General features: G+C 39.3%; 1 protein-coding gene across 2 annotated transcripts in view; it reads left to right on the top strand.

Annotated features, from left to right (window-relative positions):
* Positions 1–380: 380 nt before the first annotated feature.
* KCNQ1 (potassium voltage-gated channel subfamily Q member 1) overlaps positions 381–26,285 on the top strand; it is a 101,858-nt gene continuing 75,953 nt past the window's right edge. Inside the window, exons 1-2 of one of the 2 annotated variants that reach the window (XM_075187999.1) lie at positions 381–545; positions 13,423–13,908. In XM_075187999.1, the coding sequence (XP_075044100.1) occupies positions 13,535–13,908 (374 nt within the window). In that variant the 5' untranslated portion in view covers positions 381–545; positions 13,423–13,534. Of the gene's footprint in view, positions 546–13,345; positions 13,909–26,285 lie in introns of those variants that run through there. The other variant, XM_075188000.1, reaches the window with a different exon arrangement.

Consider the following 26,285-nt stretch of genomic DNA (forward strand, 5'->3'; position numbering starts at 1 on the left):
GTTTTAGCAAAAATGCCAATAAAGTGCTTAAAGAAGGCTATGAATGCAACATATACCACGCTTCACTTGTAATGTCTGAATGAGTACAACTGACAAGTTCTTACACGGTGCTGCACAGCTAGTTTATCAGCTGCAAGGCAGGAATTCAAGGGTTAACCAAGCGGAGAAGACAAGTCAGGGAGTTTTTTTTTGTAACAAGAAGTCTCAGGTTACAATAACTTTAATGGCTGCCAGCAGCATGAGATCCTTTTGTGCTAATGGACATGTTTCCTGTATCACTGCTCACACACACACATCTTAGCATTTAATAGTTTAGCCTTAAATTCCATTTTGAGGAAGACACTTCTTTTTTTTTTTTTTTAAACGATGAGGTACAAAAGCAGTGAAACCAACTAGGAAGTGGAGCTCTGCACAACTTGTATCTGAAAGTTTACATGCTGCAGGACAGCGATCCAAGAGGAAACCTTAGCACTTCCTAGATCTCTTTCCTCTCTAAGCTCCACTGTGATCTTCAAGCAAGCTGTGGAATAATGCTGGGGAAATAGGTATGATTTTTGACCTGTCCTGAGATTGTAGATCCATGTTTCTTAAACCATCTGTGTATGAAGTTTCATAATAGTTGGGCGTATCAGTTCTTTGCAGACAATTGACATTAAAAGCCAGGAATTGCAGCACTTTGATGTAAAGTAAAATAAGGTAACACTTTAATATTTTTTTTGTGTAAATAAATATGAGTAATGAAGAGTATTTGTATGCTGTGTAGCCCTGCATTAAAGGTGTATGTAATGCATTGTGTCTGTATATTAAGTAATTGGGTACAATAATATAACCAGGAGGAATCTCAATGTTTCACAGTTGCCTCAGTGAGTTAGACATCAGATACAGCTGTAAGAAATAAGTGTTTACATAATATTCATGAGTGTGACTGCACTTTTTTACTACTGATGTAATATTGTGTCTGAGGACTGGAGAATTTTTCACAACAACTGATTTCCACAAGTGTATTTAGACCAGGGGCTGGCTGGCTGTCTAACCCCAAGGCTGATCTCCTATTGGGCTACCTTAGCCTGGATCACTGGGCCACCTGCATTTTTTTCTCCTTTAAAATGTTCCAAATAGGCTGTTAAGCTGAGTCTTGCCCTCCCTCCCTGGGATAAAATTTGCCAGCCAGCCCCTGCTTTACCCAGTGCTTTGTTGATCTTTTAATATCAAGCTAAATTTGTGCATTACTTGTGGATTGTGCTTGCTTATATGTGGTCTTCTGGTATAAATGTAATCTTATTTATTGCTAAGCAAAACAAAGATAGTCTGTTGCATTAAATGGTTATTTGTGTCAATACAATACTGCACATTATAAGTGTTTACCATCCACACCACAACTACACCCATTTTGGATTTGAATCCCCCTGACCCTTTATCCTTTCTCTTTGTGTCTTATTTCAGTAGTTTAAGGAGAATTGTAAGACTGTGGAGTAAATTTATCAAGCTGCGGTTTTGAAAAAATGGAGATGTTGCCTATAGCAACCAATCAGATTCTAGTTATCATTTATTTACTACATTCTGCAAAATGACAACTAGGATCTGATTGGTTGCTGTAGACAACGTCTCCAATTTTTCAAACCCGCAGCTTGATAAATTTACACCTATATCCCTTGGTTTCTTTTGGACGTTGAATTGAGGCTAATTATGTTTACACTGTGTACAATTTGTGAGTTTTTGTGGTGTGTTTAAATGTGAAGGCAGCGTGTTTGCACTTCATTAAGGATGGAGTCTCTGATTTGTGTTTTCTGACAGATTAATTAGGTTGGGGGCAACATTAAAAAAATAAAAGGTGTGATGCACAGAAAACAGATGTTATAAACCATAACATCAATTAGGGTTACTATCTTGGCATCTCTACCAAAGGTGCGTTACCCATGGACCAACAGTAATGTTAGAAAATGTGAGAAAAGCAGCACAGAAGAGTTTTATACATATTTTACTTACAAATAAAGGCTGCCTGGGAAATAACTTATTTTTTTTATATATTTTTTGCAAGTGCATTCTTTGGGGGTATTCAATTGTTAGCGTTAACGGAAAAAAACGAGCGCTCAAAAAATATTACCGTTTATACGGTAATATTGCGCTCAAAAAGCGTTAATACGGTAGTTTACTCGCGGAATTTCAGCTCGCCGCTCAGGGGGCTGTGAGCTGAAATTTTCCGAGTAATTACCGTATTAACGCTAAGATTTTTTGAGCGCTTGTTTTTTCCCCGTTAACGCTAACAATTGAATACCCCCCTTTATGTTATATGTGTACTATGAAGTTCATCCTTTTATCCGTTGATGGTTATATGCTTTACGCTACTTGTGAGATAACGCAGTAACAGACACTAATACTAACGGTTACTGGTGGGGTTTCAGACAACCAGATTACCAGAATAAGGATGGACATTTCTCCAAATTTGCAGCTGAAAAGCTAGACATGCACCTCCGTGTTTGTAAGGAGTTGTTGTCCTAAGAAGAGGCAATAGGATAACTCCATTTTGGGTTCTCAGTTTTTAGACAGAGATATAATGCATGCGTATATCAGTTATCTCCAAAAATATATCTGTCATGTCCTTGAATTCAGTTTAGATACAGGATTTATTACCCAGAATAATAGGGTTTTCTGGATAAGACATTTCTGTATTTTGGAGCACCATACTGACTATATACTAAATTACATTTAAAAAAATTATCAGTGAACCTCACAGTAACCATAGAAGGATCAGCTAAGGGGTCGTGTCTGTGTGTATGACAGCTGGGCATGAACTACGTGGTGTTGTTTTTTTTTTTCTTTTCTATTTTTTGGTGCTTTCTGAATAACCTTTTGTCTTAATAAGATAATCCTATCATTGCATTCTGTAATAGCATCCACTTTGGGCATGCTGCTAAAAGGGATAGGAATCTTTTAGAGAAAGTCTCTTGCTCATCCCCATAATAAATTCAAACATTCCACTTTCCCCAGCTGTGCAGGGCTTTAGTGAGAAGCCCTGCTGGATTAGCAATCATGGCCCCTTTTTCTGAGTGTACGAGCGCATGCCTGGCTGATGAGGTTGAACTGCAGACCCTTTCCTGGTCTTTCTACTTTAAGGGGGGAGGGCAGAGAGAGTGACTACATCTCCATAAGAACACTGATGGAGTAATGCAGTGTACATTGACAAACTAATGCTAATGCACTCAGTGGCTAGTAGTATCAAAGTCCTGAAATGTCATGAACACTTCAACCTGGTCAGCTGCCGACCAAAAGGAGGATTCCATTTAATATGGCATACTTGCCAACTCTCCCGCATTGTCCGGGAGACTCCCGCATTTTGCGAGAGTCTCCCGGACGAGTGTGGCAATCTCCCTGATAGGAAGGGGGAAAAATTTAGTTTAAACGCCGCGATTCACCCGGAATCGTGGCATTTAGCCCCGCCCCCACTGTAAAATGACGCGATTTGCGTCATTCCGTCACGGGGGCGGGGCCAAAATGACGCGATTTCGCAGCCCCGCCCCCTGCACGCCCACGTCCCAGCCGGCATCTCCCGGAAGAAAAAAAAAAAATGTTGGCAAGTATGTAATATGGTCGATGAAGGTGTTAGACACCCTGCTATATCATTATATCTGAAACTCTTCGCTATGGTTAGGGAGGGTTTAGCAGCATGTTGGGCAGCACTGTGGCGTAGTGGTTAGCACTTCTGCCTTACAGCACTGGGGTCATGAGTTCAATTCCCGACCATGGACTTATCTGTGAGGAGTTTGTATGTTCTCTCCGTGTTTACGTGGGTTTCCTCTGTGTGTGTGTGTGTTGGGGAATGTAGACTGTAAGCTCCAATGGAGCAGGGACTGATGTGAGTGAGTTTTCTGTACAACGCTGCGGAATTAGTGGCGCTATATAAATAAATGATGATGATGAAGTGTTCGGGTGGCAATCTATCCAGCATGATCAGATAGATATATTTGGGCACCTAAAAATGTTCAAATTAAATCTGTCTTTTGCAAATCAAGACCTATTGACTCAAAATTTGCAGAATAGTCTGCACCCTCTGGAGATTCAGACCAATCGCAGTGTATAGAATGTAAATAAGCCAATCAGAATGGAACAAATGCCCTATCTATAATATAAAAGCCTAGCAGCGTGTGTTAGTCTGTGTGTGAAAAAAAAAAAAAAAGCTGCAGCACCACCTGCTGGGCGGAGTTATACACTGACCTACTAAATTCTTAGCATTATCTAAATATATAAAAGTAAAAGCCTAGCGTCGTGTGTGTGTGTGTGTGTGTGTGTGTGTGTGTGTGTGTGTGTGGAAAAAAACTATTTTCTCAGAAAGGGCTCATCCAATTGACCTGAAATTTGGTATACTGACATTATTTGACAAAAAAATTTGAATAGTGAAGTCAGTTAACTTCCATCATCCCCCCTTCCCCCTGTGGGAGGGGTAGTAAAGGCTAAATTTACGAGTTGAGGGCTCAAACTCATTTTCGTAAGGTAATTTTACCTCATGAACACACATTAAAAAAGGGCGCTTGCGTCGGGAAGTAACGCTCTTCCCCTGAGGAGGCCTGGGCTAGGCCCAAATGCATGACAAGAACCTTTTTAAGACCTTAAGTAGCTTGTTTTGACTAGAATGCATGAGTATCATGCACGGGTTAACTTGTAGCTATATCCTTATGAAAGAAGCTTACAGTCCCTCTAGCACTTATGTATTGATCTAGGGAAATCATCTGTGAAAGCTACTATTTGTGATTGACTGGCCTCTTCCTATTCTAATTGTATTTCTTCTGTTCTGTGCGCAATTGATACATAGCAGAATTGCCTCTATTTACTTTTACATCCTACTTGGCTAGCCCCATAGGGCTAGCAAATCTATTGACATTCAAAGAGTTTAATAGGATTTTTTTGTATAATTTGCACATATCTTCACACCCTGTCAATATATCAAGTGTTATATCAAATTTTATATATATATATATATATATATTACACCCTCTTGCAATACTGTACGGTCTACTTGGGGCTACTACTTTTTTGACCTTTCTCTGGAATCTCTGAAGTTTGAAGGGCAAGTATTAGAGGCATTGCGACTGGATGGGCTTACTTTGCCACTCGGTCTGTAGAAGGAAAGGAAAGGAGGGATGTTCTTCCTGCACAGTTTATCTGGGTTTCTTTCTCACCATCAGTAGCTGACTGTTACTGACCACTCTTACTGGTGTCAACTTGTCACCAGACACTCGCTGACTGCGCTATAGTTGTAGGAGAATTCGACTGCCACCACTGGGCTCCTTTGCGTCACCCAGAACCGCTTTCTGGGGTAGCTGGGATAGCTGCTACAATGCCACTTTGCTGTGTGCTGGCTCATACCTCCTGACTGCTTACTATGGATCAAGACTGCTGGGTAGCGGACAGAGCATTGACACAGACACCGGGTTCAACACAGGACAGCCGTGGAACGGATTAGAGTGTAAGCGCTTATCTGTTGGTCACAGGGTAGAACAGGTAATAATCATGAGCAGAATCTTCAAGCAGTGATGTTTAATTGCTCAAGAGCCCTGACAAGGACTTTTACACGCTAATTTGACATACTAGCGATTCTCCAGAAGTTACAGATGGAATAATACATTATGTGGTCTAACAGTGCTCTTTTTATACAGTTTTGGAGCCCTAGCCTGGCAGGAGGTAAAACAGCCCCTGTCTTAGCTGGCACCATAACGTCTTCGATTTTACATTGAATGTTTACAATCCGGATATAATATTCTCAAATCTTGCATTTAACGCAATTTCACATTGATCTGTGATATCCTAACTTACTTGCATCCTGAGTCTACAGAGATAGAAGGCCTAATAGTAAATCTAATTACCTCCTGCTATGTACTCAAGCTAAACAAGTGTTGGTCACTGAGATGAAAAGATCTAATTAACATGAGATTACCTGCCTTCAGACAGTCCAGAAAACGCATTTCCCCCACACATATATTATTGTCTCAGTAATCAGTATATTTCTGCTACAGAACACACGGTATCAAAAATCAGGACATTTGCAATTTATATAAATCGGCGCCTGCATCACTAATTGAAATAAATTACTACAATAAATTATTCCTATGTGATCCAGTCACAGGTATGATGACGTGAATTCACATAATCATACAGCAGGTTGCGGTGCATGATGCAATTCGCATCATCTGGCCCCGTACATAGCTGCAGAATGATGTATATCATTCATGCACCATGGTGGTGGGGCCTGATTATGTAAGTTGCGTCATTTAATTCAGGAACAGATATGTGCTTTACCCTTCCACTTACAGTACACGTCACACGTGGTTTACATTAAAATCGTGCAACAATACAACTGTGGTAAAATTTACATTACATCCCTTTTTAGAAGGAAAGAAAAAGCTTACAGGCAGGAGAACCAAGAGGGAAGAGGGTTGTGTGCAATATGCCTGGACAATGATGGTGGATCACCCATCTGCTGCACACACCTTGGCTGAGTGTGCAGTTTGTCAGGTTTTTCTATGTATTTATTTGAATGTTTCAGGTTCTTACAGGCACCTCATGATGATGATGATGATAGTGTTCAGTATTGACAGGGGAGGGCTGGCAATTTGTGGCCCTGGGGGCAAGATTTGATTCAGCAGCCTATTTTAAAGGAAAAAATTCAAGTGACCCAGCCCCCAAGGTAGCCCATTATAGAACCGGCCCGGGGGGCAGATGTCCCCCAGCCCAGCCTGCTCCTGAGTATTGATACTTTTTATATTTACTACAATTTTCGACTCTAAGAAACAAGTCTTGCCAATATTTAACGGAAAGTGCACATTTTGGGATGCAGCCCTGAGGAGGTTCAGGTTATCTTTGCCTTCTGATGGCCACGCAAGCCACAGCATCATAATCAATACTGAGCATTTGAACCAATATTGTTACGTGTGTGGCCCCAAAATGACAGCAGTGCTGTATAATAGTTTTATCCAAATCAATAGGATCATTATTGTGAATGTTGGTTAATACAGATGGTTGCAATTGTTCTATCTGCAATATATGGTTTAAGTGATGGCAGCAGTGATCTGTCCGTGCAGCCGAATCACTGTGCACTCGCACGTGTGGTACCTCATGCCAAGCTGCCTGGTCACTTATGGCATGACTGGCTGGAAAAAGAATGTACACACCGGCCAATAGCGGTCATTAATTACCTGAAAATGACTGTGATGTTTGATAATAATTTGATTGGTCATTTATCAAGCATTTCTGTAAATACTACTTTATAATTTGTTATATGGAATAGTAGACATAGTTCAGGACACGTGTACTGTGATATTGGGCCAGCTGCTAGTGCTTAGGGATTGGATGGAGCTACATATATAAAGTGAATGAAGAACCTGCGACAACATTGTATTGTCTCTTATCTTGTTTTTATTGTATGTTTATTTTGTTCAGTATAATCCAGGTTTCCTTGCACATACTCCATTTATGTCCCATTAAACAAAACCAAGAACCGTATATGTACTCTCTCTGATCTCCTCCACACTGTGCAAGCTGACAGATAATTATTCCTTCCTCCTATAGATACAAGATTACCTTCTATCAGACTATTTTTGTTGTAAAAGTTTGATGGATCACTCATTGTTTAAGTCTCCAATCCTGATCCACTGTTTGATCAATGCTTTATTTGCACTGTCCTCCCATATCCAGACATGTATTGATCAGCTTCTTATCTGAAAATGTTTTCTCTTCATTTAAACACTGGCCGAAAGCTTTGGCCTAAAAGCTCCCACAAGATAAGAGAAAAAAACCATAATTTAGCTGACCTCATTTATCTCAATGTCCAGAACATTACTAGTAACATTGATCCCTGTGCGACTGTAACTTCAAAAACATTTCTTAATTGTGTGCATACTTTAAAGAAGTATTCCTATCTGCAGGCTAGAAGTAAACTTGGGGGTTGTCTGCTTCTATTACCTGCTTTCCATCATCAAATCTTTGCTTCCTATTCCCAATGACGTCACATATTTCCTTGACCATGTCCCAAGCTATCGTATCGTAGGAGGATTATCACCACTCGTTAAGATTGACAGCGGATCTCTGAATAGAGTTAAAGGGACTCTGGAGAAGGGAAAGTGGAGCCCCCCATGGGTGGTGTAGGTGTATTTATCACTAGCACTTACCTCTGAGGTTACCGGCGCCTGGTTTCTGCTAGAACCATTACCTAAGGTCCTCATGATGGTGCAGGAGCCCCTGCACAGGTGCAGCAAGAAGAGCAATGTACAGTTACCAGTTGATCTAATGATGGGTGCCAGACCATCTCTCTCTTTAATGGAAATGAAAGTGAGATAACTTTATTCACACCTCCAACAATCTACACTCCAGCAAAGTTCTTGGTTACTTAGCTTTATGTAACACATAACACCTGTTGGCATATCGAGCTGCTGTTCTCACATGCTTTAAATTTACCTGTATTCTCTCTGTCTTGCTCCCCGAACCTCTCACCTTCTCCTCTCAACCTGAAACCTGGGTTTCAGAGCCTTCTGATAGGAAATTGGGTACGCTTTGATCACATAGCAGCCGGTTAACTTGACCATTACCCATTGCCGGAGGAGTAATGACTCTGTCTCAACCAGACACTCATTGTGAAAGATTAGCTTTAACGCTTGACAGGTCTAAAGCCCAAGGTCTTACGGGACTTCCAAGTCAGCCTTTCTAAACCCTTGGGTCCCACCAGCCACTCATTCACGCCCCCTTGGAGAGTCCCATATGTTCACACATCACAAGGATGCCATTTACCCTCCAGTGCTCCTGGGCACATTACAGAAAGTAAATTATGATACTGTACCAAATAGTGAGCTATTTAGGGAGACCTACTAGCACCATCTTAGAAACTAGGCAAAGTGTAATAAGAATAGAGTTCTACATTCATGTATCCTTTTATTATGTTTATTAGATAAATACAGAAGGATAAAAACATAATTTTAAATTCTCTTCAAGATCAGATCTACATAGATGTCTAGTATATATTAAGATAGGAAGCCTGTGTGCCCAGATGTTGTGGAACTAGTATGTTCTGCTAGCAATGACCCTTCATTTTAATTTTCTTACATAAAATTGTAGAAACTGCTTATACAGTAATATTTCTCTTTTTTATTTTATTTTTTTTTAAAAAAATTTATTCATGGCCTCCGTCATACACCCAGGAACTCCACTGTTATAGTTCATGCCAGGTTTATGAATTGATTCAGAAGTTATCATTGTAGCTAGTAAATTGTTTGCAAAAAATAAAAAAGAGAAAAGGGTGTATTTGTCATGGGGCACTCCTAGGAAATATGTAATACATGATTCATTAAAATGACAATTCTTTATTCGTTCACGTTAAAATTATTATTATTATTATTATTATTATTATTATTATTATTATTATTATTAATTTTTATTTATAGGGCGCCAGTAGGTGTCTGCGGCGCCGTACAGGGACAGACAAGATTACAATACGAGGTGAGACAGCACAGAACAGTAAACAATAATCACAGTAACTCAGTGAGCTCAAGGCACAGCTAGAGGGGAGAGGGGAAGGTCAGCCAGCAACGGCACCTAGGAGGGAGGGCACAGATGAGAGGGAGACCCCGAGGGGCAAGAGAAGGGAGCGAGAGGGGACGCGGGAAGAGGGTCCTCGAGGAGGAAGGCAGGGTAGCTGGCGAGCAGAGTTAAAAGTGGTGAAGACAGGAAGAGAGAAAAATATCATATGATCCCTGATCTTGGTCACCAGCGAAATATTACAAACAATATGTGTATCAACCATGTATAATAGTGTTTGTGATTTAAAATATGCAGATAATCTGCATAGCCATGTGTCTACTCATAGATGTCTTCTATTTTAATTATGTTTAGAGAATATATTGCGTTAAGTTATATATTTTCTAAGTATTTTTCACTCAATCTTAATGGAGTCAGTTTTTTAATGAAAATTTATTTGCAAACAAATTTTTGTTTTTTTTAGACTTTTGTTTCCAATTAATTATTCTCTCCTATATAAAGCCAATTATAAGCTGGGAAAGTGCTCAGATCTATTCAGCATTGAAGCCCATCTCTGGTCTCCTAACATTTTTTTATATTTCTGAATGGATGACCAGTGGCCAGAGCTTGGGAATGTTTACGTAGAAGAAGGGTTTGTGACTTGACCTATCTATATTTCAGGCAAGTTTTATTGCGGGGGGAGATCATGGGTTAAAGGGGGGGGGGAGCAAGTACAAACGTTTTAGACAAGCATTAGTGTGCAGCATTTACTTTAATGTGGGTTGTTTATATTTTTTAAACAAGGAAAAATGTATCAAGCATTTTGTGATGCAAAGGAATACACTGATCTGTCTTATAGGTCTTTTTACTAAGACGCGCCGATGGGGCTGGTGTTCTATCATCAGTTATCGCAGCAATAGAAAATCACTTACAGCCCTTGTTTATCAATAAAATCATCAGGAGTGCTAAGGAGCTTAAATTACTGTTCCGATGGACCAGGCTCGGGGGGGATGTGCCCATGAAGCATTTTTTCATTGATTTTCTTTCTATTGCCATCCTCCGATGGCAGGATTACGGTGATACATGTACCACTGTGAACCTTTTTAAAGGGGGACGCAATTGCCAGAAAAACTCAATGAATCTGATCGCTAGCAGGTGTTACCTGCAGTGATCTCAGTGCTGTTACCAGCGATGGATAGGGTAAAATTAAAAAAGCCCCATCTTCAGTGAAAACACCTTTGCTTTTCTCCTTTTGATAAATAGGCCCCTTAATCTCTTATGTTGAACACATTAAAATACAATTTAAAATGTCATAATTATAACTTAATAGGAATGCTAAAAATAAAGTTTGTTATAAAATTGCATTATAGACTTATATTTGGCACAATCTAATGGTATAATATAATGGAACACTTAAAACCGATACACCAGGAACGGTGCAAACACATTTTTTCCAGTACAGTTTAGACAATTAAGCAAAAGTCTGGTTACTATGGGCTACATCACTCTTTCCTCACAGTTACCCATATTTTTTTAAACATGGAATTTATTGCTCCTTTAACCACAAGATGGCAACGTAAAACTACCTGTGAATCTTACAACATGTAAGTAACTGTACATTCTATTAAAGAACATGTTAGAAAATATTGTGGGAAATAATTTGATCAACTGTAGGAGATGCTTGGAACATACCTACAGCAGATACAAATATAACAATGTCTGTAATAAACATAGATCTGCCATAGAACAACAGGTTACTTGGGCCATTTACCCATTTTATAGCTGCAGCGAAAAGCTAGCACTCGAACGGAATTGTACAGCATTCACTTCATGGGCCACATGGTACAGCCCTCAATCCTTCAAAAGGTCTGTACATAACCCTCAATCTTCGTAATAACAAATTTAATCAAAGAAAGAGACACTTATCGGTAATACCATGCCAGGCATTTAAACAAGTGTTACAAGCTATAACAAACAAATCTGACAATAAAGTGGGAAGGAGCTGGAGACAGCGGGTAAAGGCTTGGAGGAAGTCAATTTGATTGAAGAGGGTCACATTTTTCCTGCTACTCCCAGCACCAGAAACTTGATTATAAGTGAGGTATCAATTCTGTGTTTTATTCTTTTTATTTTGCAAGAAACAATTGCGTTATATTTGTGTGCCTTTTTATTAACTGTTTTATCTTAAGCATTGTGGATGTATTTTTCATATTAAATTACACTTAATAAGTTCAAGTCTCTGTGTTCTTACGAATTCACGCGAGAGTTTGGTCAAGACACTACATAAGTGAAACGGGGATAACATTGTGGTTTGTGTGAACTTTGATTAAAGTAAATTGTTAGATTAATTCTAGGGAGAACCGAAGGCTTCCTAAATAAGAATGTCGGCTCTTGTCAGAAAACCTTGGTGGTGGCATAGTTAGTACTGCAAAGATAGTGTGTGGCATAGATAGGGAAGGATTTAATCATTTAGACAGACCAGGTGCTTGTTTTATTGGTTAACCCTGTGTCACACACGTATCACGCAGGCTCAGGTGAGTGCTGTTCGTGACAAATTGCCTGTTGCCCATCATTATCTTAATCCCTTTATTTTCCATAGCTATACTTCAGAATGGTTGTTAATGGCATTAATAAGTGCTGGTTGATGGCATTGATAAGGCATATCAATAGAGCCAACTAGAATGGACAAGTAAATATGACTAGGCATTGAAATTTTATCCGCTATTTCATTTACTGTTTGTTTTTTGTTTGTTTTTTTCTGCCAAAATACTGTATCATTGAAGTTAATTTTAGTCTATCACCCTAGAGTTCTTAATGTAATGTAATGCATTTTTATGGCCCTACAAGATAGCTGTGGGAAAAAAAAAGTGCTTCCCAGTTTAAATAGATGTGAACCACTGAAAGCATGTCACACAGAGATTAAACCGATCCAATCGCGCCTGTTGGAATTGAGATTTGTTTCAAGCTGTGATTTTTAAGCAGCAAGAATTTCCCTCTACATTCTTAAGCACCAGCAGTGTTTCTTGAAATATCCACCTGCATGATAATTACTTGTGAAATATTTGTAAGAAGTGGTTTTTTTTGTTTTTTTTTGTTTTGTTTAAATGCTGGTAAAGAAAAATAAAGTGGCTCAGAATAGAAAAACACTTTCAAATATTGAAAATATTTTGGAAATGTTAAATCTACGATGAGTGAGATCCTAATTTAAGCAGGAAAAGATGTAATGCGTAAATAGTCATTTAGAGCAATTTTGCTAAATTGTAAAGATAGGGAGCACTCTGATAATGATTGTTGGGGAATTTGGAGGTACCAACGTGCGGCTGGCATGCTGCTCATTATGAAGACAGGAGAATACACATATGACATGGTAGTAAAATGATGACTCTTGAGAAACAAATATGAAAATTGCACCCAAAAAGAATGTTGCACTGCAATGGAGGGAGCTCTAAAATGTGCAGAGAGATTAAGATCTAGTAGGGGACAGCGTCCTAACTCAACTCTATATATTGCATTGTATAAGTAAAGTTGCTCAGTATTTATGTGCAAAACAAGACAGTATTTTCTCTGCATGCAAAAAAAAAAAAAGGAACATTTGCATCGTAACAAGATTTGTTCAGGAGCAAATTTTCCATTGCATTTGCTCCCATCTCTAAATGAGGCCCTGTATTTTCTGTAGGATAGAGAGAAAGTTGAAAATGAAGAGGTGACCTTTCCAAACACTCAGTTTTCTGAGGATGGTGTTGGGGATTACACCTCTAAAATCAACAACTGTATAGACATGTAAGAGAGCTGTGGTGAGTAAGGAATCCAGCTCACACCACTCCCTTTCTACAGTCATCAGGAGAAAGCTGAAGGGGGCAGGACCTCATAACTCGTGTGTGTTTGTTACTAACTAGATTTTGTTTCTTCTTCCTTTCCAACCAGATTAAAGACTTCGGTGGAAAAGAAGAACTGGGGGATTTTCTATATGGATGCGGTTTCTTTTTAGCTGTTGGCAAGAAAACCCTTTTTAATTTATTTATTTTTATGTTTTTCAATGTCAACATTTCCTAAATTGCAAAAAAGAAACTGGAAAGTTGGACAGTTAACTTCCCAAAAAAATCTTCACAACAAACAGAATACCCTGGAGATGAATGAAAACATGAACACACATTACGAGCACATACATTTACCACAAGGGTTAAACAGCAATGGACAGCAAGGTCAGGAACGGGCTACCAGTACTTTTGAACTGAAACGTGATGTGCTGATTAACACCGAGTCCCCGCGGCCAGTTATAAACCTGGACCCCAGAGTTTCCATCTATAGCGCCAGGCGAAATCTGCTGACCAGAACCAACATACAAGGCAGAGTTTATAACTTCTTAGAAAGACCTACAGGATGGAAGTGTTTTGTTTATCACTTTACCGTGTGAGTAACCATTATTATGGATATTATTTATATTATTTTAATGTTCTATTAGTATTTTTTTTTTTTTTGTTATGGGTTTAGTGATTTTGTAGCAGTTTGTGTCTTTTGAGAGCAGCTTTTTAAGGGCAAATGTATTTGGTGGTTTAAAACTTTTTCTTTACATTGTCAGAGTGACTGCAGAGTTAAAGTCTTGAATATTTCAGGAAACATTGAATATTCAGCCAGAAAAAAATATTTTCTACAAATACCAGCAGGTCCGTGAAAATTTTTGTTGGTAAATAAGCAGCTATAACTTTGTTGTTTTGATGGTATATCTGGCTATTATTACTCATAAATTGGTAAACAAGTGAACACTTTTGTATAGTTTGGGAAAAGAATCTAGATTTCACTGTAACAATTGCTTTGTGAAAATGTTAAGTAGTTTACCAACAGTCTTAGTGTAAAAAATAGTGATGTAACCTTGTTCAGACAATATTATATAATAATATTATCTGTCCTGGCTTACTGTGATCTTCATTCTTCAATAATTATGTAACCCAACTTTTATCGTTGAGTTGTGTTCTTGTGATGTAGAATGACATGTTTTGGCCTGAATTTTGCCTGTGTATCATTCAGTCGGCTTATTTCTCTAATACCAACACTTAGGAATGGCACGTATTGTTGTTGTAAAATATTTTTGCAGCGTAGCAGCAGGTATCACAGTGGCGTATTGCTGCCTGCAAGCGTCTGCCTAAATTAAATACTTTCCTTAGTTACACAAAGCTACCCAGGAACAAAAGAAGATTGTTTTGTTTTTTTTTGTTTTTTTTTTTATTATATATCAGACTTTTCTTGAACCAAACAGGACTGGGTACATGAGATGATGCCTTGGCTGAAAGGTTGCAAGGGGTGACTTCATGTCAAAGTTTTGGTGAAGAAGATGGTCACTTGAAATCGGCTGAGAAACAACCTTTTTTTATGATTGAACTTAAATACAGTGACTGGTACATCGTTTACTGATGTAGTTGTCATTAACAGGCCATTAAATCTAACTTGCATGTCCTATAATATAGATATTAATAGCATTGATCAGCATATATGTTACATTTTCCATAATTTGAAGGAATTTGAAAGATTTTACATTTAATTTACACTAATAATAAGGCCGCTCAATGCAATTTGGTGTTCTGTTGTCTGACCTTTTTAGCTAAGGGTGGCTAGCCTAAAAGAGGCTAGTTGCGTACTTTCTAGTGGTATTACGCACAGGAAGCCCGCTGTGTGAAAATATGTCCGCTCACTATCAGAACTTTATCTCCAATATTTTCCGTTTTGAAACTGTTACATATATATCTGTGATTGTTGTCCATATCTGTTTTGCATATACCAATTTTGTCCATATCTGTTTTGCATATACCAATTTTGTCAGTCAGATTTATTGGCCTTAAACTCAGTCCTCATTTCTAGGTATTCTCAAGCTGCTTACTAAGTAGAGACGGCTACATCGTTGCTATGATCCACCTCTGCTGTAGCGTTTGTACCGTTAAACAAAATAACATTGTGAGAAAAGTACCAATGTGACACTTTGTTGTATAAACTATTACAGTTTTATCAGTATGTTTTGGAGAATTGTTTAAAAGATAACAGTGGTTGTACCTCTTTTGCAGGCGGTATTTTTTGCCGATTGATGAAACCGTTCTATATTTCTTCCCTACCTATGGTACATGCTGGGGTTTATCCTGAATTTGGGACAAAGGTTTTGCAAGTTATGGGGGAAATTCAATTCCCCCCGAAGTACCGTAGCGTTAAAAATATTACCGTTATTACAGTAATATTAACCTGGATTTCTGCTCGCAAAGGCCGGCGTTTAAACTTCCGAAATAATGGTAATTACGGGAATAGTGCACAGGACACGTTACTTTTAACAGTAACGCGGCTAATTGAATTCCCCCCCTACGTATGGTAAAGATGTCTAAAAAAAAATTCAGTTAGCCCAAAGTGGTCAATTATCTGTGTATTTGGTGCCATGCATAAGCTGTTTACCCACCTTTTGTAGTACTAACTTACTACAGAAGATCTATCTGTGTTTCTATCCTACTTATACTTTCCACTTGGTTCATCCTTTGCGGGGTTTTTTGTTTTTTTTTCATATATAGAAAAATCTCCACAAATTGATTCCCAAAAGCGTCAAAATGTATTTATTACATCCATTCCATATAATAGTTTGTGTTTTCATATGCTCCTCTGTGTGGATCAGTGTCTATATACGAAGTTGTTCTTTAGTACATTTTTCATCCAAATGTCTGTTCTGGTGCCTGTGGAGACTGTCTTTATACCAATTTTTTTAGTGCAAATCTTTCACCGTTTGTAATGTTGGGGAAATATGTATTTGTATAAACATTGGGTACTAAAAACATACTTGCCAACTCTCCTGGAATGTCCGGGAGTCTCCCGAAATCCGGGTCGGCCTCCCGGACTCCAGGGAGAGCAGGCAAGTCTCCCGCATCCGGCATATACCTGGCCAAAATTATGCGATTTGCGGTGAATCGCATTATTTTGACCCCGCCCCCCGGATCAAACATACTTTTTGACGCGGGGCCAAATTGACGCGATTGACCGAGCCCCGCTCCCTCCCGCCCTCTAGTCAAGCCCCCTGTGCGGGATCTCCCGGACTTCAGTGCAAGTATGACTAAAAACCATATTGTGTGTAGACACTTATTGTCAGATTTTGAGGGGCCATCCACAGGCCCCTTCATTTTATTTATTTATTTATTTTTTAAATTAGTTGAGCTGACCCTTTCCCAGTCTCAAGCAGAGAAAGTTTATTGATGTGTGCGGACATTCTATTGATGTGTGCGGACATTCTATTGATGTGTGCGGCACAATCCGGTCTGACAGACATGTTCAGGCAGATAACACTTGTAACAATAATAAGCGGGGGCCCATTGCAGAGAAATTACGGAGCTCTGGGAACCAATGTTTCAGCGTGCGGTTCCTCTGGCTCCACTAAGAGAAAGGAGAAGCTTGATAAGTTACAATTTAATGGGGTTCCTCCCGTCATGGATATTGCACAGGGCCTTGTATTTGCAAATTATATTGTGCACGCGACAGTTGTTTAGCATATTTTGGGACTGTGATTACCTCTCCCAAATTTTTTTTAAAAAGAAATTCAAGGATCACTTGCCAAAACATAGAAAAGTAATAAAACTAAATAAAACCTGATGCCACTTCTAACCAGTGGCGTCGATTACAACTTTGTATATATAGATTGTACAGTGTAACCTTCGGACTATTCTGGGCCGTACAAACATACTAGACACTTGTTAATTGTCACTTAAGCTGGGTACACACTACAGAAATTACTGCAGATGGGATTTCTGGAACAATTTTACCAACAACTGAAAGTCCCGATGAGCCTGCAGATGTATGCGTACACACCAACATGATTTACATTCAGATATGTCTTCTTCATCTCGCATAACCATCTGCTGAACAGTTTGTGACTCTGTACATTGTACAGATATCTTCCGACTCTGCTTGAACACACATGGCTGTTTGTCATGTGATCAGCACGATAAGTGGGTGGAAAAACCTCTAAAGTTTACCCAGCTTTACATGCTATGCTGCTATAAAACAATATTTTGCAATATATCCTCAAAAGTGAGCATGACAAAACTCTTAATTGAAAACAGCATGCTATACTTGGGCAAATTGGAATTGGAACTAAAAATAGGTCCTGCTGAAACATTCCCCTGTACTAAGCAAAATCCAGAAAATAATATATTTTTGAGGTTATAGTTCCTGTAGGGCAAGGTTCCTAATAAAAGTAGAAGTACTAATACATTGTCTAATTGTATCTGCCAGGTGGGTTATACGTTTCTTTATTCTGAACTGACATTTTTATTTAAAGGAATGTTTTCTTGCAGTCGTCATTTGCTATTGCTGCATATAAAATACTTTTAGTTTCTGACCACCAGGGATGGGCTGGCAAATTTTAACCTTGGGGGAGGGGAGGGGGGGGTTGTTAAGACTCAACTCAGCAGCATATTAGGAACATTTTAAAGGGGGAAAAAATGCAGGTGACCCTGCCCAAGGTAGCCCACTATGGGACCGAGCCGGAGGCAGATGGCCCCCTGCCTAGCTGGCTCCTGCTGACCACACTAAGGCAACAGTGACATAAGATAGTGAAACAGAGTTGCATCATAACAAAATGTTTCATCTACTCATCTAAACCTTTTTTTCAAATAATGAAATAATAGCATGTTTGTTTTGCCTGCCATGGATCAATAGATCCATATTGATTGACATGACTTTTTTTAGCCATATCTTTGGAAAATAAATTAATTGTTGCAATAAATCTTATCGGTGGTAGAGTTCTTGTTACTCTTTCTCCCTCTAATTTGCATGAAATCCCACCAGCATTATGAAGGGCCTATCAGGGATGCGGAACGGGAGGTAGAATACCTGAGATCTCTTACTAAAGAACAAATATGAAAAAAAACATGTTATGTGCGTAAAACACAGTTTTGCACAATATATAAGTATATTTTTGTTAATCTGTCATCTACGTTATATCTGTCAATAATAAATGTCATGGCAGATTCCCTTTTACATAGCATATTTGTTTTGGAATCTGAGCAATCATTTTCCACATACACTAAATAAAATACATCACCAGGGGCCTGATTCACTAGTCTGCCGTTTTTTGCTTATCTTAAGCAAATCCACACTGTGCATGCTCAGAAAAGGGAGATAAGAAGCAATATCCACTGTGTAAGTGAAGAATTTCTTAAGTTAAGATGAAAATCTATCTTAACTTCACTCTTATCTCCCCGTTTCTTCTTAAAATAAGCATCTTAACTTTTGCACAAGATAAGATCACTAATAAATCAGGCCCCAGGTCTTTTTTGTTTTGTTTTTTTAACATTTGCTGCTTTCATTCAAACGGATGAAGAGAATCGATGACTCATTTATGAATAAAGTAAGAGACTGGGTAGTAACTTCCCATTTCTTAATACACTTCCATTATTTTATTGTAAAAGATTTATCATATCCTGTCTATCTAATGCCAGTGGCCACAGCATACTTACCACTTGACCTCCCTTCCCTGGAGTTTTCGGAGGGGAGGTGCCAGAAGTTGGCTGTCGACCCGCGCTCTGCTGTGCAGTTTGACGATTCAAGGTATTACACAGCGGGGGCGGAGCTTGATGACGCAAATCATGTTATTAAGAGCTCCTAGACATTATAAAGGTGCCCTTTGGAAATGCCGGGAGAGTAGGAAAGTATGGTCCACAGTATGCAAATGAGGAGTAGGGACAGACTCATTGGTGTTCTGAAAAATGATCTGGGTCATTGTGCTTTGGGAGAGGATTGTGAAAGTATTTACAACTGGTCATTTCTGATATAATTGGACACTTTAAAGACAATAGAATACAATTGAAAGAAGACTTAGGAATACCAGTTGACAGAAAGCTGAGCATGCAGTTCCACACAAAGGCAAATAAAATCATGGGATTGCAATAAAAGGAGATACATTCATATGATGTAGGCAGGGCCGTCATCAGGGGGGTACAGGGGGTACCCTTGTACAGGGCCCGGGGTCACCAGGGGGCCCGGCGGCACACTCTTACCAGGGGGGCCGCTATCTTCAAGAAGACAGCAGCGAAGACGCCGGGACTGAAGGACAGCGGGCAGAGCCGTGACTGTACTTTCAGCCATAACTCCCGCAGTGGAACGCAAACTGCTTCATTGTACTGGGCCCCACGATTTCTGATGGTGGCCCTGGATGTGGGCACAGTAGTCCTATTTACTGTTGGTGGCTAGTGGCAGCAATAACTATCATTTTAAGTTGCAACAATGCAAAATATTGTACCACTGCTGTTTACCAAGCCAGGGCTCCTTGGCGAGCCATGGTGAAATCTTCTCTCTTAAATGAGCGAAAAAAAAAACCTTTTACCATCGGCCTAATACTGCCTGCAAGAGGAGGACGTGACCCTCTGTAGTTGGTGCGCGCACGCAGCTAAATTCACGAATGCACATAGTGATGGGATCTGACGAGGGATCCAGGTCAGTTTCTCTGGTGATGATGGACCTCATAAAAAAAAAAAAAAAAAAAAAAAGAGTGCCATCTGGAGATGGCATTAGTTCTTCGTTCAGGCTGGCGGCCAAAAGCAAAGCTTGTTAATTTGGGTAAGACTGCAGTTCCCAAAGGCCCATGGAGACTAAAGTTACCATCGTAAAACAGTTCAAGGCAGGAGAAATCTCTGAATGGCTATAGCAACTCTTCTCACAATGCATCAAACAACTGTTTCCTCTGGATTTTTGGCTTCTTAAATAAACCCCATAGTAATTACTATTCTATGAGTCACTAGTTAGATGACAGCTTTGATATGGTGTAAAGTTTGGATGACACCGTGTAAGAAGTACATAGGGACACTGGACTGGGTTCACAGGCAGAAATCTTCTGTAATTAAATGGTTAAGGTATAAGACAGTTTAGAAAAACTGTTTGTTTACCTGGCTAAAAGACACCTTAGAGGTGACCTAATTTAATATGTACAAATATATTCAAGTCAATACAAATATTTGCCTAACAAACTTTTCGTACCAAGGACTAGGATTGTTGTTTTGCTTCGCTCTGGATCATGGCCTGAAATTTTAAACTTGATAGACCTGTGTCTTTTTTTTTTTTTTCCCTTCAGCCTTACAAACTATAAAACTTTGGAGATATTAAGAAATTGGGGAGTCTGTTTATTTTCCAGTGATATCTTTTGTCGTATTTTGATAGCAGTACTTAGTCTATTAATCGAATGATGCCGGGCAATAACTGTGGAATTGCCACTTCTGTAGTACACCGCTCCTCTTTCGCTAGCAGCCTAATGCTGACATGAAAGGCTTCATCTTCTATGTACTTCATTGTCATCTGTTGCCGTACAAGCGCGGCGACAGAGTCACAAAGTCATTACTACAGATTTTACATTCCTGTGGTTCTTCAAAACAGATGCTATAACAGGGGTCGGCTTCTCCTGGCACACATGTCGGACATGGCACGCAGCGCTGTGTTGTTTGGTACGCCGGACCAGCTGTCATTAAAGCTGCAGTTCCTTCTAAGTCCTGTTGCGGACCTGAAGACTTGTGTGTTGAAGAGAGGCGAGTCACACACACAGCTGACTAATGTAACCTAATATAAATCGGGGGCACTTATGTGTGGTATAATATGAATTGGGGGTACTACTTTGGCATATTACGAACTGGGGGCACTGCTGTGTGTCATAACATGAACTTTTATTTGTTGGTCCCATTACTATTAAAATTATCTTGACATTGGTATCCTAAAATAAGAAAATTTATTTTTATGTAATATATATTTATATACACACAATATATAACTAGATTTTAGTCAAAGATTACCTACACCTGTGCTATAATATTCAATGGTTGCCTCTAGAATGTTCATATCAGAAGATGTATAACCTTGATGTAACATGGAATATACATTTAAAAACAAGTATTGCAGCAAGCCTCCATCCCTATAGAGGTGTATGGGGACTGCGTTATCTGGCTGTGACTGTGGTAATGCGAATATATCTGTGATTTGTTTTCATTTTTTGCTTACTTGTACGAAGCTATGACTGAGCTTCTCTAGCAAAAATAGCCTTTTATTTCCTCCGGAGTGTTGGCTCTTCACCATATATAAAATAGACCCCTGCTACATGAACCTGGGAACACTGACCGCAGCAAAGCACAAAATGGTAATGGCCAAACGGTGGGCTTGGTTTCTAAGGTGTGGAAATTGTTGTACACATCTAATGTAACTGAAAACTTGCAATTCATATGCGCTGTAATCAAATACAATATGAACCCACCAGCATACAATAAGCTCAGGGAGCTGCGAGCTGAAATCCAGCGAGAAAACTACCGTAATAACGGTATTTACGCACACTATATCCGTAATAACGGTAATAGTGCGCGCACCGCGAGATTTTTGGCGCTTTTCGCCAACAATTGAATATGCCCCTAAGAAACCTTAATATAGTTTGTAGCCGTGAAAGCAAAGGAACTATTTCTGTACTTGGTGTAACTATTGTGATGTAGTTACCCTTTCATGTTGTTGTTATGACTCCCACTAATGTGATGTTTGCCCTGGGTCAACTGATGTCTTAAAGCAGCCCTGTTTAGCTAGGCATTTAATGTTAGCCCTAGCTGCTGATAGATTGCTGGTGATGGCTTGGTGAGCTCTTTGTAGTGGCTCTTGCTAAGACCTTTTATAAATGAACCGTTCTTACACGTGTTTACAGAGCGGTTTTTTTTTTTTTTTTTTACTCTAATCCTTTTATAAACTTTTCCGCAGCCGTTTTATTTGTAGGACTCCAAGAGAGCATGCCACTGTGGAAGTACTCTGTGATGACACGACTCTTTGTTTAACCTAATCACAGTAAGCATATTGTACTGTGATAGAAAATACAATGTATCATTGCAGTTAATTAAGTGGTTATTTTAGAAGGCTGTTATGGGAAAACAAAATGAGTGGTTTGCAATATTTTTTTCTTGCGCTCTAAAATGCCAATTAAAACCATTGTTTATACATCATACTCTGTGTTACTAAACGACATTCTAGATCTGAAATCATGCTTGTGACTAGTCCATTCTTTCCTGTGGACTGAAGAGGCATCTTCTGTCTGAGTGTGTGGTCCCAGACATTTAAAATGTGGCTGGAGGGATCCAATTTTTTTTTTTTTCACTTCTGTTTTGGGAGGTATGCTAAAATGTGTTGTTGTTTTTTTTTTCATTTATAATTAAATCTGTCCATTATCTTAGAATAGCAGTATTTATTGCATTTGCATCATTCATCCACGTGGATCACCAATATTGCATTTTGGACACTGCACTTAAGTTAAGGGTTAACGGAGGCAGCATGGTATACCAGGTGAGCTGTGAAGCACTTGGGAGCGTGCAGGTACATTGGCTCTATATATCTGTCATTCTCATTCTTTCGCTGACTGCTGCCATTTTTAAAATGCTGTTTAGGAGGGTGGAAGTTTTGACTTCCAACACCCTGGGATGGGGATTAGGCCAGGGTTTCCCAAACCCAGTCCTTAGGGCTCTCCAACAGTGCAGGTTTTCTGGATCACAAGTGATATATAATTGGGACCACCTGTGGATCTGTTACAATGTCAGTCAGTAATGAATACACCTGTGCTCCAGCAAGGAGATATGGAAAACCTGCACTGTTACGGAGCCCTGAGGACTGGGTTTGGGAAACCCTGGATTAGGCTGATTATCAGGTGTGCAGTGTCCTAGCTCAAGTGCTGCATAGGCCTTTTTTGTTCTTTCATCATCACATGTTAGCAATTTTTCTTTTGCCATGTGTCTTGCTGTGGGGTTAGAGGAAATACTCTATTACACTTCATCCTTGTTTATAAAAATAAATAAAATAAAATATGTTGGTCTCGGCAGAGCATCTTCACAACTTAATACAATGTAAAAATTTCAGTTCTGTTGTCCGTGGTGCTTATATAAGGTTAATTGAAAACAACATAAATCCAGGATTGGATGGTCTGCTCTCAGCGGTACTAGGGACAAACTGTTAATAGGTTTGGTCCTAGTGAAAGTTTTTCAGCTTTGGGGAGGTGCTCAAATTTATGTCCATTGCAACTCAGGGGAGCCAGGCATTAAACTAATGGCAGATTATTTTTACACTGTGGAAGCTCTTAACATTATATTGGTTGCTACCCCTTTACTACTCACACTTTTTGCAACTTCCTATCGTGTATACTCAAAGTTACAAATGTATAGGCAGCACTAATAAATCAGTTTCTACTCAAAAGTAATTTAAAGTAAAATTATTTTCTTGCTTTTTATTGAACGTTACATCCTGGCACATTCCACGTCACGCTAATGGGACCACAATGCAGGAAAATGACCGCAGCAAACATGATCATACGCGTCTAACCAGAGAATGGTCCATTCTGAAACTGGCATAAAAACGATGCAACAACATGTCTCATGACTGGGAGAATAATCCTAACCATTGTAACCACATGATTCACAACAGGAAATCACAAATAATGTATACTGTTTTTAAAACTTTATTAATATAAGATTATAGACAATATATATTAATTATAAGATACAGATTACAACTTATATTCTAGAAGATTCCCAAAAAAACAGTAAATAACTTATTATTCTTGTGACATAAGTAACAAATACAAATGACTATAAACATTGTGAACCACATTTTGGGGCCTATTTATTAAGTGCCCCCTGATAACTAGGTTATCTATTGCTGAGTACCACAACAGTAGAAAATATTTTACCGTACAATTAAAAAAATTAGTTGGCCCTGCAGTCTCCATTTGCAAACATTTGTGATACAAAATGGGTCATTCTGAAGAGCTCAGTGACTTCAAGAGTGGTACTGCTGGATCGTCCACGGTCAACTCTAAGTGATAATATTAAAAAGTGGAAGCATTTAGGAACAAAAGCAACTCAGCCACGAAGCGGAAAACCACAGAGTGGGGTTAACTGTTACTAAAGCGTATAGTGCGTAAAAGTCTCCAGCGCTCTGTTGATTCCATATCTGGAGAGTTCCGAACTTCCACTGGCATTAATATAAGCACAAAAACTGTACGGTGGGAGCATAATGGAATGGGTTTGCATGGCAGCTGCATGCAAACCTCACATGACCAATGCCAAGCGTCGGATGGAGTGGTGTAAAGCACACCGACACTGGACTGTGGAGCAGTGGAAACGTGTTCTGTGGAGTGACGAATCATGCTTCTCTATTTAGCAATCAGATGGGTGAGTCAGGGTGTGGCGGATGCCGGGAGAAAGTTACCTGCCTGACTGCATTATGCCAACTGTGAAGTTTGGTGGAGGAGGAATAATGGTATGGGGCTGTTTTTCAGGGTTTGGGCTAAGCCCCTTATCTCCAGTGAAGGGCAATCTTAATGCTTCAGTATACCAAGTCATTTTGCACAATGCTATGCTTCCAACTTTGTGGCCACAGTTTGAGGAAGACCCTTTCCTTGTCCACCATGACTGTGCCCCAGTTCCCAAAGCAAAGGCTACAAAGACCTGGTTTGATGAGCTTGGTGTGGAAGAACTTGACTGGCTCACACAGAGCCCTGACCTCGAGCCCATAGAACACCTTTGTGATGAACTGGAACGGATATTGTGAGCCAGGCCTTCTCGTCTAACATCAGTGCCTGACCTCATAAATGCTCAACAGAATGAATGGGCACAAATTCCCACAGAAACACTCCAACATCTTATGGAAAGACTTCCAAGAAGAGTGGAAACTGTTATTGCTGCAAAAGGGGGACCAATTCTATATTAAAGTATATGTATTTAAATGAAATGTCATTACAGTCCCTCTTGGTGCAATGGTCAAGTGTCTGAATACTTTTGCCCATATAGTGTATGTGTACTGGAAGACTTGGGCTATCCATTCCAAATTTTACAAAAATAAAAATAAAATAAAATAAAATAATTTAAGCATTTTTTTTTTTCCCCCAGTGAGCACCCCCTGCTAACACCGTCCTGATATGGCATTATCAATCGGGAAACAGCAGCAATACATATTAAATTAATATTCTAGAAATTTGAAGAGAAGAGGCCTGTCATTTATTCACATGCAATACAACAGTTTGAGTAAGGCTGTAATTTGAGTCTGGGATATTTATAAGTCCCATAAAATAACAGATTGGGTAGCGTGTTAACCAATGCTCTAAACTGATAATTATTTGTGCTATGTATTTTATAAATACACAGGAGAGAAATATAAACCTGGTTACTATAGAAGACTGTAATAAATATTACTTTGTTATGCACGTTCTCACACACTTAAAGAATTTCTGTGCTTGCGCTTTCTCTGTTGCACAGTACAAACGCACAGTATAAATGCGATGCATTTACAGGATGTGGATATATGTTTCCTTTTTATTTTGAAATCATTTTAATGGCTTTTTGAAGGTGTTTCATCCTGCATGGTTTCTGCTCAAGTATTTTTATGCATCCATAAGGGAATTACTGGGGGGGGGGGGTGTGTAAGGGGCCTAGTTAATTAGGGGTGGGTTATGTTGGTTGGTGAAGGATGTTTTAATCAGTCTGGACTTTTAAATACAACTACTTTGGCCTTCATATTCCACTTCTAAATAGTTCCAGGCAATATTTTCATGTATGTTTCTAATGGGTCTATTTATCAAAGGGAAAAAACAATTTGGCCACCAAAAACAAGCGTTTTCACTGGCAGTGGGGCTTCCCCCTAGTTATCAAGTGGTTACTGATAGAGATAGACACTGCAATTTACTAAGAAAATATCACTGGAGCAGCTGTGCAAAACTCTCTGATGTGCGACAATACTGGTAAGGTGAGGTTTACCTTAATGCTTAGCCGAGC

The sequence above is a fragment of the Mixophyes fleayi genome, chromosome 10 (genome assembly GCF_038048845.1).
Source record: "Mixophyes fleayi isolate aMixFle1 chromosome 10, aMixFle1.hap1, whole genome shotgun sequence".
Lineage (NCBI taxonomy): Eukaryota > Metazoa > Chordata > Amphibia > Anura > Limnodynastidae > Mixophyes > Mixophyes fleayi.